This window comes from Kryptolebias marmoratus, linkage group LG17 (genome assembly GCF_001649575.2).
Source record: "Kryptolebias marmoratus isolate JLee-2015 linkage group LG17, ASM164957v2, whole genome shotgun sequence".
NCBI classification, from domain to species: domain Eukaryota; kingdom Metazoa; phylum Chordata; class Actinopteri; order Cyprinodontiformes; family Rivulidae; genus Kryptolebias; species Kryptolebias marmoratus.
The window spans coordinates 27325376-27336659 of NC_051446.1; the positions used below are offsets into that span (position 1 = coordinate 27325376).

The following is an 11284-nucleotide window of genomic DNA, read 5'->3' on the forward strand; positions in this document are numbered from 1 at the left end:
AAACTCAAACAGGAAATAAAATGTTTAACGTTTATAATAAAAACTCAAACAGGAAAAAAAATGTTTAACGTTTATAATAAAAACTCAGAGGAGATTTGATTCTTTGTTCTGTTCCTCTCAGCGTTCCGACCTTCCAGGATCTCCAGGAGGAGACTATCAGTAAACTGGCAGACGTCATGGAGGAGGTGAGTCCTTCATCATCACCTTCATCCTCACCTGTCCAATCAGTGCACGGACCAATCAGAGGCTGTGCTCTGTGTTCAGACTCACTACGACGACGGAGAGCACATTATCCGGCAGGGAGCCAGAGGAGACACCTTCTTCATCATCAGCAAGGGCAAGGTCTGTCCACCCTCCTCTTCCTCACTGATGACCTCATCATTTCTGCTCAGCTGACTCATCCTGTGAACCCCGCCCCCCTTCAGGTGAACGTCACCCAGGGAGATTCGGCCAATCAGGAGATGGTCCACCTGCGGGAGCTCGGCAGAGGGGACTGGTTTGGAGAGCGAGCGCTGCAGGGGTAAGATCATGTGACCTGCATGACCTTTGACCCCATCCTGACACCTGTTTCCACAGTGCAGAGGTCAGAGGTCAGAGGCTTCAGACCTTCAGACTGCAGTGAGTCTGACAGGAAGTGATGTCAGCAGGTGTGACAGACAGCTCACCTGAGAGCGTTCCCGTCTCTGGGAGGACCTGCAGAGTCCAGATGTTTTCAGATAAAAACTACGATTCTGCTCCATTTGGTTCATTCCTGCTTCTGCTGTTTTTTCTCAGGGAGGATGTGAGAACAGCCAATGTCGTCGCTGTCGACACCGTCACCTGCCTCGTCATCGACAGAGAGTAAGTCGTCCTGTGGACCAGAACCAAGCAACGGGTCAGCAGGTAGAACCTGGACCTGTGATCAGAACATCTGATCTTCTGAGAGGAAAGCTGCTGCAGGTTTATTTAACAATGATGCTGCCCTCTGCTGGCAGTCAGGACAAACTACACAAACACTGTTCTGGAGTCCAACACAAAAAACCTGAACGGACCTGCTGGTACCACTGGAGTCCGAAAGGACCAGGAGACACAAAGATAGCTGTGACACCAAAAACACAAAGAATGAAGCTGATTGTTGATCCAAATAAGGTTTATATTATTTATTTAAACTTCAAACTAATTAGTAATAATCATTGATACGGACCGACTGTTCTCTGGGTTCTGACAGGTTCCTAACTGGACCTGTCTCAGCTCCCAGTACTCCCAGTGATGGTCCAAAACATACAGGCCATCTGACCCAAGTCCCTTTACTATCCACTGAGCTGCCTGAACCAGGACCAGGTCCCTACGGGTTCTGGTTCAGGTCTGACTCTGGACCTCAGGACCGGGTCTATGGGGACTCTGTCCTTTGAACCACAGTTCCTAACTGAAGCTCATGATGTCCCTCAGTTTGAGGACACTTTGGATGAAAATGAGTCTAAATTGGACGTCTCTTGTCTTTCTGTCCTCAGCTCATTCAAGCACCTGATTGGTGGACTGGACAATGTTTCTAATAAAGTCTACGAGGACGCTGAAGCTAAAGCCAAGTAGGTGAAAACTTCTGAAAACTACTCAGAACCATCTGTTGTTTTTCTGCTGCTGAATGAAAGAACCACAGAGGAACTCTGCTGTGTTGGTGTCTAAAAGCTGGAACAGAACCAGCTGCTCATGATGAACTCATGAAACGACAGATTCGGTATCAGGAAGAGTCTGATCAGCGATTTATTCTCAATTAATTCATTTGTTTGATATGAGTTAACATGTAGAACACACACCGCTGGTCATGTGACACCCTGAGCCCTGTCTCACACACACACACACACAGCAGGTGTGCTGTCAGTCATGTCTGTTGCTACGGTAACAGTAAACAGAAAACAGCTCAGTTTTTGTCATCAAAGAACCTAAATTTTATGAAGCAGCTTTATTTTTAACACTTTTTAATCAGTAACTTTGTATTATTTATAAATGGAAATAAAATCTCACCATAAAAACGTTTAAAAAGCTGTTGAAAACTTCCTGATCGTACTTTCAGGCAGTCACCTTGTCCCATCGTGTCCTCCTTTTCTCACTGACACAAACTAATTTTAGATTGTTTACATGTTGGCTCATCCTGAAACTGAAGAGCTCCACAGCTTCCAGGAAGTAGTCTGTTCCCACAAACCCCAGCAGAAATTTGGCGGATCTGATTTTAATCCTGCTTCTCATAAACTTCAACAAATTCTTTCTATACCTTATTTTATCTCAGTAAGAACAAACACAACCAAGAGCAGCTTATTGTTAATGACCTTCACATTCAGCAGAACATGAAGGTCATTAACAGTTAACTCTCGATGATGACCTTCATGTTCAGCGGAACGTGAAGGTCATTAACTGTTAACTCTCGATGATGACCTTCACGTTCAGCGGAACATGAAGGTCATTAACTGTTAACTCTCAATGATGACCTTCACGTTCAGCAGAGGGAACATTGCTTTCAGTTGTCTTTCAGGTCTCAGTGGGTTATTCTGGGCTGTTGGAACGTTCGACCACAGCTGTTGGCTAGTTGTTCTTGCTTCAGTTGTAGTTCAGAGGATTATCAGCCTTCAGTCCTGTCAGGGGGAGGATATCTGTGTTGGATGCAGACATATCAGACCTTGAAATTCCCTCTGAAGGCAGAAAGAAACCATCAGCTGCTGGACAGGTACTGAAGGAGCTGAGCCTTCAGGTTGGGACAGTTTGTCCTGCAGCCTCCTGACTGACAGCCAGCCTCTTTAATTACCGAGCTTCCTTTAGTGGGAGAACCTCTGAGCAATGTTTCCACCTCCTAAAATAGCCCCAGCAGCAGCAGCAGGGTCCAACCACTCGGGTCGTCCTCTCAGGTGCTGTTAGACCCGGCAGGACTCGACCACTGCAGACTGGAGGCTTGTTTTGGCAGAAAGGACGACCCTCTTGGAGGGTTCCCTCAGTTGGACTCAGAGTTACAGCCGAGTTTCCTTTGAGTTTACAGAAGAACAGAAAGTTGACTTCCATCGCGGTGATACTGTCCTGGATTCTGACAGCGTTCTGTTCACTTCAGGACCAGACCTACCTGTTAGCTTAATGCACAAACATCTGGAGGATCTGGAAACCTCACAGAACCACCGGTACCTCCACACCAGAACTCTGTGGGTCCACTGCTGCCCTCGGTCCTACCCCCGTCATGTAAACTGGACGTGGAGCTCCTCCTTTGAGACGACTCTCCTGCAGACTCTTTGCCGAACGTTCTCATGAGGATCAAAGAAGAGTTTGTGGTTTGATTTTTCGAAACGTTCCAGATTTTTTATATTAAACAGCTTGCCTGAACGTTTTTCTTGGCAGAACAGCAAACTGCAGGATCCCAGTTTCTCTGTCCGACCAGAAATCGGTACATTCCTGGAGGTGTTGCATTTTTCTGCTGTTAAAGTTGATTAACGGCAGATTCAGCCTTTTTCTGATCCATCTGAATAAATAAAGTGTGAAGATGAGAGAGTTGTTCCCCGTTCCAGTGAGGCGGCAGAGAGAACGCCTCACCAGCCTCCATTCTTCCTCTCACTCCTTCCCCATCACCTCCTTCTCCATCCAGACCTCCAAGAAGTTCCCGTTCTTCCATGTGGTTAAATGCTGCAGGTGTGACTGCAGGATTTTAGCTGATTTTCTATCTAAATGCTCCTAAAGTTTCCAGAGATGTTCCTAACATGGTTCCCCTTTTGTTTCCAGATATGAGGCAGAGAACGCCTTCTTCTCCAATCTGAAGCTGACTGACTTCAACATCATCGACACGCTGGGAGTCGGAGGCTTCGGACGCGTCGAGCTGGTACGATCGGATCCCTCAGATTATCAGTTAACCGGGATCAGTGAGTCACAACAGTTTCAGACCAGTTTTTAATCAGTTTCAAACCAGTTTCAGGCCATTTTCAGACCTGTTTCAGAACAATTTAGAGCTGTTTCAGACACATGTCAAAGTAGTTTCAGATCCAAGAAAAACTTCCAGAATCAGAAAAAAAATCATATTTCGAGCAACAAATCAAAGATTTGCAAAGTCTGAGCACATCTTTAAAGCTGGAGACATCAGAAGTATCATTTAAAACCTGTTCAGGTGATTTAAAAGGTTTTTGTGTTTATAAGTTTAGATCTTAAATGAGTTTCTCTTAGACTTAACAAGTTTCTCAGATTAAAACTTCCTTTCTGCCCTTTGGTGCTGAGCTTCATTCAGATGGTTCGATGAAACATGGGCCTGTCCAGTCCGGCTCCTGAGGGCTTCTGTCCTGCATGTTTTAGATATTCCTCAGCTTCAACACACCTGTCTGTAAATAAACGGGTCATTAACAGGCTTGTGCAGAACTTAAGGACATGCTGAAGATGTTAAATCAGGTGTTGGAGGAGGAAAGTGGCCCCTGAAGACCAGGACTGGACCTGAGATGGAGGGATGATGTTGGTGGCGCAGTGCAGATCCAGGAATCGGGTTTCTCTGCCGCAGGAGGCGGGGCTTGAGGTAACTGTCGGTTAAAGGGAAGCCCTGTGGAGGATTTGTCCAAAAGCAGGAAGGTAGTCCCCGCTCAGGGTCTCCCGGCAGTCCTGGGGAGGTATTTTTAGATGTTCAGTCAGAGAGTAACTCTGATCTGTGGAAAGAGCTGACCTCTGACCTCCAGAATGCCTGTCTGACCTGAACAGAGTGCCGATGACTCACTCAGAGTTTCCATCATGTGACAGCTCGCACCGAATCCTCTGTGAACTTTTAATGATGTGGATCATCATCAAAACTCTGGAAATTTGACTCACTTTGGGTTTTTGGTCCAACATGTTTCCTTCACTGATCTGCAGTAAATTCTCTCCTAAATCAGGTGTTAGCTGAAATTCTCCAGCTGTTTACACTAAACTTAACACAAAAACAGCAAATGGAAGTTCAGTATGGACCAAAATGGTTCTGGACCCCTGATCTGTTGGACTTGTTGACTCTTTTTGTGATCAGATCATCAGTTTTGGTTTGAAATGAAAGAAGACTTTTTCTCCCAGTCAATCAGAACATCTGACTCTCAGATAAAGAAGAACATTTCCAAAATGGCCCTCAACCCCAGATGTTTAGAGCATTTTGTCTTCACCTAAATCTTCATCAGTCTGCTGGTACTTTTCCATCTGTCCTGGAGGGGGGAGGGGGGGTTCTGTCAGAGCTCAGATAACAGGATTTCTACAAATAGAGGATTGTGTCATGATCATGATCTTTGAACGACACGGAGCTGTTTACACCCTGACTGTAGTAATGAAGAACCAGCTGCAGCTCCTGTTCTGCTGCCTCACTGTGGAACACACTGTGGAACCCACACAGTACTACCAGAACGTCTGTATCTGAACAGGCAAGCATTTTTGAGAAGCATCCTTGTGTTGCCATGGCAACATAAATAGTAATACAACAGGATGAAAGTAAAACAAATGAGAACATTTTGAATATTGTTGGTTTGATGCAGCTTCTGCACAAAAATCAATGTTGGAGTTCAGTTCTTTGATTTCCAAGCAGAAACAGAAGTCTTCACACTCAGGCCTTCAGTGTTTCCTCGGTGACTTTTAACACCAACATGAGTCCAGCTGAGGCACCAGATCAACATCCAACTGGTGGTCTTCTTTCAGGTGCAGCTGAAGAGCGAGGAGGCCAAGACCTTTGCCATGAAGATCTTAAAGAAGCGACACATCGTGGACACGAGACAACAGGAGCACATTCGCTCTGAGAAGCACATCATGACCGAGGCTCACTCGGACTTCGTCGTCAGGTCAGTAGGTTGTGTTTTACATTGGAACTCATTTAGACCAGCAGGGGGCAGCACTGCATCCAGTGAGGTTTACACCAGCAGGGGCCAGCACTGCATCCAGTGAGGCTTAGACAAGCATGAAGGCAGCACTGCATCCAGTGAGGCTTAGACAAGCATGAAGGCAGCACTGCATCCAGTGAGGCTTAGCAAAGCATGAAGACAGCACTGCATCCAGTGAGGCTTACACCAACATGGAGGCAGCACTGCATCCAGTGAGGTTTACACCAACATGGAGGCAGCACTGCATCCAGTGAGGTTTAGACAAGCATGAAGGCAGCACTGCATCCAGTGAGGTTTACACCAACATGGAGGCAGCACTGCATCCAGTGATGTTTAGACCAGCAGGGGCCAGCACTGCATCCACTGAGGTTTAGACCAGCAGGGGCCAGCACTGCATCCAGTGATGTTTAGACAAGCATGAAGGCAGCACTGCATCCAGTGAGGTTTAGACCAGCAGGGGCCTGCACTGCATCCTGTTTTCCAAATAAAAAAAATTAAATCACATGTTGTGTTTGTCTGGAGCTTTAAGTTATTTGAATGTTTGAGCTGGAAGCTGCAGAGTGGACCTTGTTGCTGTTTGACTTGTTGCTGGTTGACTTGTTGTTGCTGGTTGACTTGTTGTTGCTGGTTGACTCGTTACTGACTCGTTGTTGCTGGTGTTCAGGTTGTACCGGACCTTTAAAGACAGTAAATATCTGTACATGCTGATGGAGGCGTGTCTGGGCGGAGAGCTGTGGACCATCCTGAGGGACAGGTAAGCTGCTCACCTGTATGAATATTGATCCAAACAGATTCCAGCTGAACCGGTTCTGGTTCTGATACATGTATGAACACTTACAGACAACTGGAAAACCCCTGGGACGTGATTAAACTGCTAAAATGTGAAGTTTTTCTTTTCTCATGGATTTTGTAAACAAATTAGTATTTTTAAGAAGTATTTTTACTTAAAGGTAATTGTTACTGGCTTGATGAAGGAAATATTTACACCTTAGCAAAGAACAAGTTAATATCTGTGTTAAATAATTAGAAGATTTTTTTCATTAGCTATAATTTGTTCTTCTGTTTCTTTTTATTTATTCAAACTTCTTGTTAGTTGTTTTTATAAAAGTGTATTTGACCTCAGAGGTTGATTTTTGTCTAAACAATTTTAGAAAGAAAAACAGTTCAAAAATATTTCAAATGTTTTTATTTATAGTCATTTTTAACATTTATAGTTTATAGAAGTTATTTAAAGATGTCTTCCTTTATTTTTTTTCATTCTTTATTAATATAATAATTACCATAACTTTTGATTTTTGTATTAAAAACTGTTTGGATTAAATAATTTGTGTCTTTTATTGTTCTGTAAACAAGACGACAAATGTTTTCTTGATCTGAAGGAAAAGTGTGAATAAAAGCTCAAAGTTTAAACTCCTGAACGAGCAGAACCTCCTCTGATTATCTTTGGTTCTGTTGGTTGCAGAGGTTCTTTTGACGATTCAACCACCAGGTTCTACACCAGCTGCGTGGTCGAAGCGTTCTCCTACCTGCACGCCAAGGGCATCATTTACCGAGACCTGAAACCGGAGAACCTCATTCTGGACAGCCGAGGATATGCCAAGCTGGTACGTCTGTTATGAGCTCGTCGTTTCCTGAAGTTCCTCATGAAAAGACTGGAAAGCTGCTGAGTTTGGAAAGTCGGCCTGACTCTCTTTTCCAGGTGGACTTTGGTTTCGCAAAGAAGATCGGCATCTGTAAAAAAACATGGACGTTCTGTGGAACGCCGGAGTACGTCGCTCCGGAGATCATCCTCAACAAAGGTCACGATGTCTCAGCAGACTACTGGTCCCTGGGAATCCTGATGTACGAGCTGCTGACCGGCAGGTGAAGACCGGAACACCTGAGTCCAGATCAGTCCTAAGGGTTGTGTTCAGAGTCCTACAGTCTCTGTTTGTGTCCACAGTCCTCCGTTCTCAGGTCCAGACCCGATGAAAACCTACAACGTCATCCTGAGAGGCATCGACATGATCGAATTCCCCAAGAAGATCACCAAAAACGCTGCCAACCTCATCAAGAAGCTCTGCAGGTAGGGGGCGCTGTTCCCCAGAGCAGAACCCTCTGCCGTCAGCTCCAGGTCCAGTGTTTCACCGGGTTTGTTTGTGTCCACAGAGACAGTCCCTCAGAGAGACTTGGAAACCTGAAGAACGGCGTGAAGGACATCCAGAAGCACAAGTGAGTGAGCCGAGACATGTCCACGTCCATGTCCACATTACGAGTGCAGTTTATTAATGTTTCTGTCTTCAGGTGGTTTGAAGGTTTTAACTGGGACGGCCTGAGGAAAGGTACTCTGACTCCGCCCATCACACCTGAGGTAGGGAAACAGGAAGGTCACCTGTTTGATGACCGATCAGCTGAACGATAAGATGATTGTAAACCAGTTTGGATCAGAACCTTTCATTAAATAAAGAACTTTCTGACCTCAGTGGTTAAATCTGATCTTCATTTTTGGTGTCCAGGTCTCGTCTCCGATCGACACGAGGAACTTTGACAGTTTTCCTGAGGACACGGACGAGCCGCCACCTGACGATAACTCTGGATGGGACTACGACTTTTAAACCCGGCCCGGACTCTGAGACGTGATGTGGACCAGGTGAAGCAGTCAGTAAAACAGTTTGATCCAGTTACTTCCTGCATGAAGGTTCTGATCAGTCCACAGCTTCAGGCTCGGTTCTGGTGCTGAACGTTAAGCCTCTGACATCATCGGATCTGCTGGTTCTTTGGAAGTTGTTGGAAAGCTGTTGGAACCGACAGAAAAGATTTCTCTTTGGTATGCCTCGTTTGTCTCCAGAAGAACATTTTGGAAGTTCTTCCATCAGCAGGTGGACCTCTGAGGTTCTTCTCTGTGCCCGGGTTATTGCTGCAGAACTTTATGTCCCGGATCTTCCTGCAGGACCAGAACCGATCAGAGCTGCTCATCAGTTCTGACAAGACTGGACTGAAACTCGTTTAGTTCCTGATGTTTGTCTTCTGGGCTTCTTCCACCTTAAAGAAGAAATGAAATCACTGCTTCCACCGAGAAGTGACGAAAAAACCCTGAAAGGAACGTGGAGAAAAAATCTGTAAAAGCTTTTTATCATCTGAAGAACTTTTCTTTTTTTTTCAAACTTCTTCAGAAACCTTCATCCCAGAAACAGGTTCTTTATTCCAGGCAGAAACTAAAACAAGAAAAAAGGTTTTTAATTAAATAAAGAGTAAACCCCAATAATAGAGTAACTTTTAATTTCACATTTAAAACACTTTTTAGAGATTTAAAACTCAATCTTAGTTTTATTTCTTACATGTTAATTTACATATTTAACAAGTTTTATACAGATAAATATTTCTGACCTTTAAGTTAATAAAACCATTAAAATTGAAGAATAAATTGTTAAATGTGACATTTTTTGAGAATAAAACCGTAATCAGAAAAGTTCCACCAAAGTTATATTTGTGTCAGAGAAAAATAAAAATCTGGAAACAGTTCGTTGGAATCTGAAGTCTGAAAACAAATCAGACGATCAACAGAAGTTTCAATCTTTCACAGCTTCCTGCTTCCTCTACTGCTTCCTGTTTCCTGCTTCCTCTGCTGCTTCCTGCTTCCTGCTTCCTCTGCTGCTTCCTGCTTCCTCTGCTGCTTCCTGCTTCCTCTGCTGCTTCCTGCTTCCTCTCCTGCTTCCTGCTTCCTCTGCTGCTTCCTTGGCATCGCATTTCACTGTTTTCATTGATTGGCTCAGACTTCAGGATTGCCTGTCAGACTTCAGGACTTCCTGTCAGACTTCAGGACTTCCTGTCGGACTTCAGGACTTCCTGTCGGACTTCAGGACTTCCTGTCAGTGTTTGGGACTTCCTGTTCCTTGTTACGTTTCAACAGTCAGAATTTACACAAAAACCTGCTGAAGGATCAGACGTCACAAAGTTCCGAGAGGAACCCTGAACTATCAGAATGCCGAAGTCCAGCACAATCCAGAACGTTAAGACTCTGGGGTCTCTGGGTCGTGAAACCTGACTCTGTTCTTCAGAAAACTTTATGCTCTTCATTAAAACACGACTGAAGACAGAAACATCACCCATCGACTAAAACTCAGCATTGAACCTGGAGCAGGACCGATGAGACCAGACAGATTCTGGTTCTGGGACTGCAGACATCTTGGTTCTGCTTCCTACAACCAGTGAAACGTCTAGGCTTGATGGTTCTGATCCGTCAGAGGATTATCTGTGGCCTGGTTGGTGGATGTGGAGGTTCTAACAGGCTTTACTGACCCCCCTCCCCCCCGACCAGGTTTAACTTCCTAACAGACCAACTCAAAGCCACCATGATGCCTTCACTCACTGAACTTCCAGAAACATAGTCATAGTTGAGATCTCTGGTGGTTCTGGTCTCTGGTGGTTCTGGTCTCTGGTGGTTCTGGTGGTCACACAGCTCATTAGAAACTGATAAATATCCTGCAGCTTCACTGACGAGATGTTAGCGTGTTAGGCTGCCTGCACAATGAGACCTGAGATCTCAATGGGACTTGCATGGTTAAATAAAGGTAAATAAATTTTAAAAATAAAATATAGATTCAAAACTGCAATTTGAACTTCGAGCCAGTAGATGGCGCTGCAGACGTCTCTCTGGACTTCCACTTGATTTTTGCTGCAGGTTGATGATTGTGGGGTTAACATTAGAAGCCATGTGACAGTCAAACAAAGACGTGTTTTGCATGCGAACAGACGTGTAGTTTCCTCCTTTACTTGCTCGGGTTGAAAAGTGACTCAGCGTTTTTTAGAATCTCTGACTTATTCTCTTTTTTGTGGTTAAAAACTGTTCTGTATGAGCCGTTTGATTTTTCTGATATTTCTGTAAAATGATTCGTGGAGTGACATTTCTGTGACAGCTGTGGTTACAGTGCTCCTCTTCACCACCAGGGGGCAGAGTGGAGTCTGATGTCTGCAAACTGGGCAGAGCTAAGCAGTTAGCCTAGCTTAGCATAAAAACTGGAGTCAGAGGAAAGCAGCAGGATGGGATTTTTCTTTTTACCAGAAGGTAAAAAGTTTGTAAGAGGATTTATCTGTATATTCTGGAATATGTTTCTGTTTGTTTTAATGATGCTGGTGGGTGTTGTTGCCATGGTAACTGGATGAAGAACTTTTTGGATCCGACTGTTCAAACTTTAAATAGTGTCACCAAAGCAGGAGGACGTTAGGAGAATAAAAGCTTTCAAATAAACAATGTTTTTTCTGTTTATTATGTCTGAGGTCAGAATTTAAATGGTTCTTGTCTTTATTGTTCCAAGTTCCACAGGAAAATGAAATAAAGTTTATTTTTGATAAAATCATTTCATCTTCATGTTAACGTAAAAACACTCGACTTTAACGACTTTCTGCAAACCGGTGCTGAAAGCCTAAAGACCTGGTCTGTCTCAGACCACAGTCCTGGTCTGTCTCAGTCCTGGTCTATCTCAGACCTC

General features: G+C 44.4%; 1 protein-coding gene and 1 long non-coding RNA gene across 3 annotated transcripts; one reads left to right on the forward strand and one right to left on the reverse strand.

The window, feature by feature from the left end:
• Positions 1 to 112: 112 nt before the first annotated feature.
• Positions 113 to 11076, forward strand: LOC108229250 (cGMP-dependent protein kinase 1). Of its 2 annotated transcripts, XM_037980770.1 has the most exons (14): positions 113 to 185; positions 265 to 342; positions 426 to 520; positions 775 to 840; positions 1491 to 1565; positions 3733 to 3829; positions 5638 to 5777; positions 6481 to 6570; positions 7279 to 7420; positions 7516 to 7679; positions 7759 to 7881; positions 7965 to 8027; positions 8100 to 8166; positions 8312 to 11076. In XM_037980770.1, exons 1-14 carry the CDS (start codon positions 177 to 179, stop codon positions 8408 to 8410), a joined length of 1308 nt encoding a protein of 435 aa, XP_037836698.1. In that variant the 5' UTR covers positions 113 to 176; the 3' UTR covers positions 8411 to 11076. The 2 variants fall into 2 exon arrangements, with proteins under 2 accessions (XP_037836698.1, XP_017260404.1); XM_017404915.3 differs by lacking the exons at positions 113 to 185; positions 265 to 342; positions 426 to 520; positions 775 to 840; positions 1491 to 1565 and adding an exon at positions 3459 to 3642 and having other exon boundaries at positions 8312 to 11061.
• LOC119617866 lies at positions 440 to 4515 on the reverse strand. The gene is made up of 4 exons (XR_005234302.1): positions 4429 to 4515; positions 2002 to 4319; positions 666 to 850; positions 440 to 564 (listed from the first exon to the last, which is right to left on the reverse strand). It is a non-coding gene; the product is annotated as an uncharacterized LOC119617866 (long non-coding RNA).
• Positions 11077 to 11284: the final 208 nt, after the last annotated feature.

Coding starts and splice junctions, on each gene's coding strand:
- LOC108229250 (XM_037980770.1), top strand. Junction 343..425: donor TCATCATCAGCAAGGGCAAG/GTCTGTCCACCC, acceptor GCCCCCCTTCAG/GTGAACGTCACCCAGGGAGA. Junction 3,830..5,637: donor GCTTCGGACGCGTCGAGCTG/GTACGATCGGAT, acceptor GTCTTCTTTCAG/GTGCAGCTGAAGAGCGAGGA.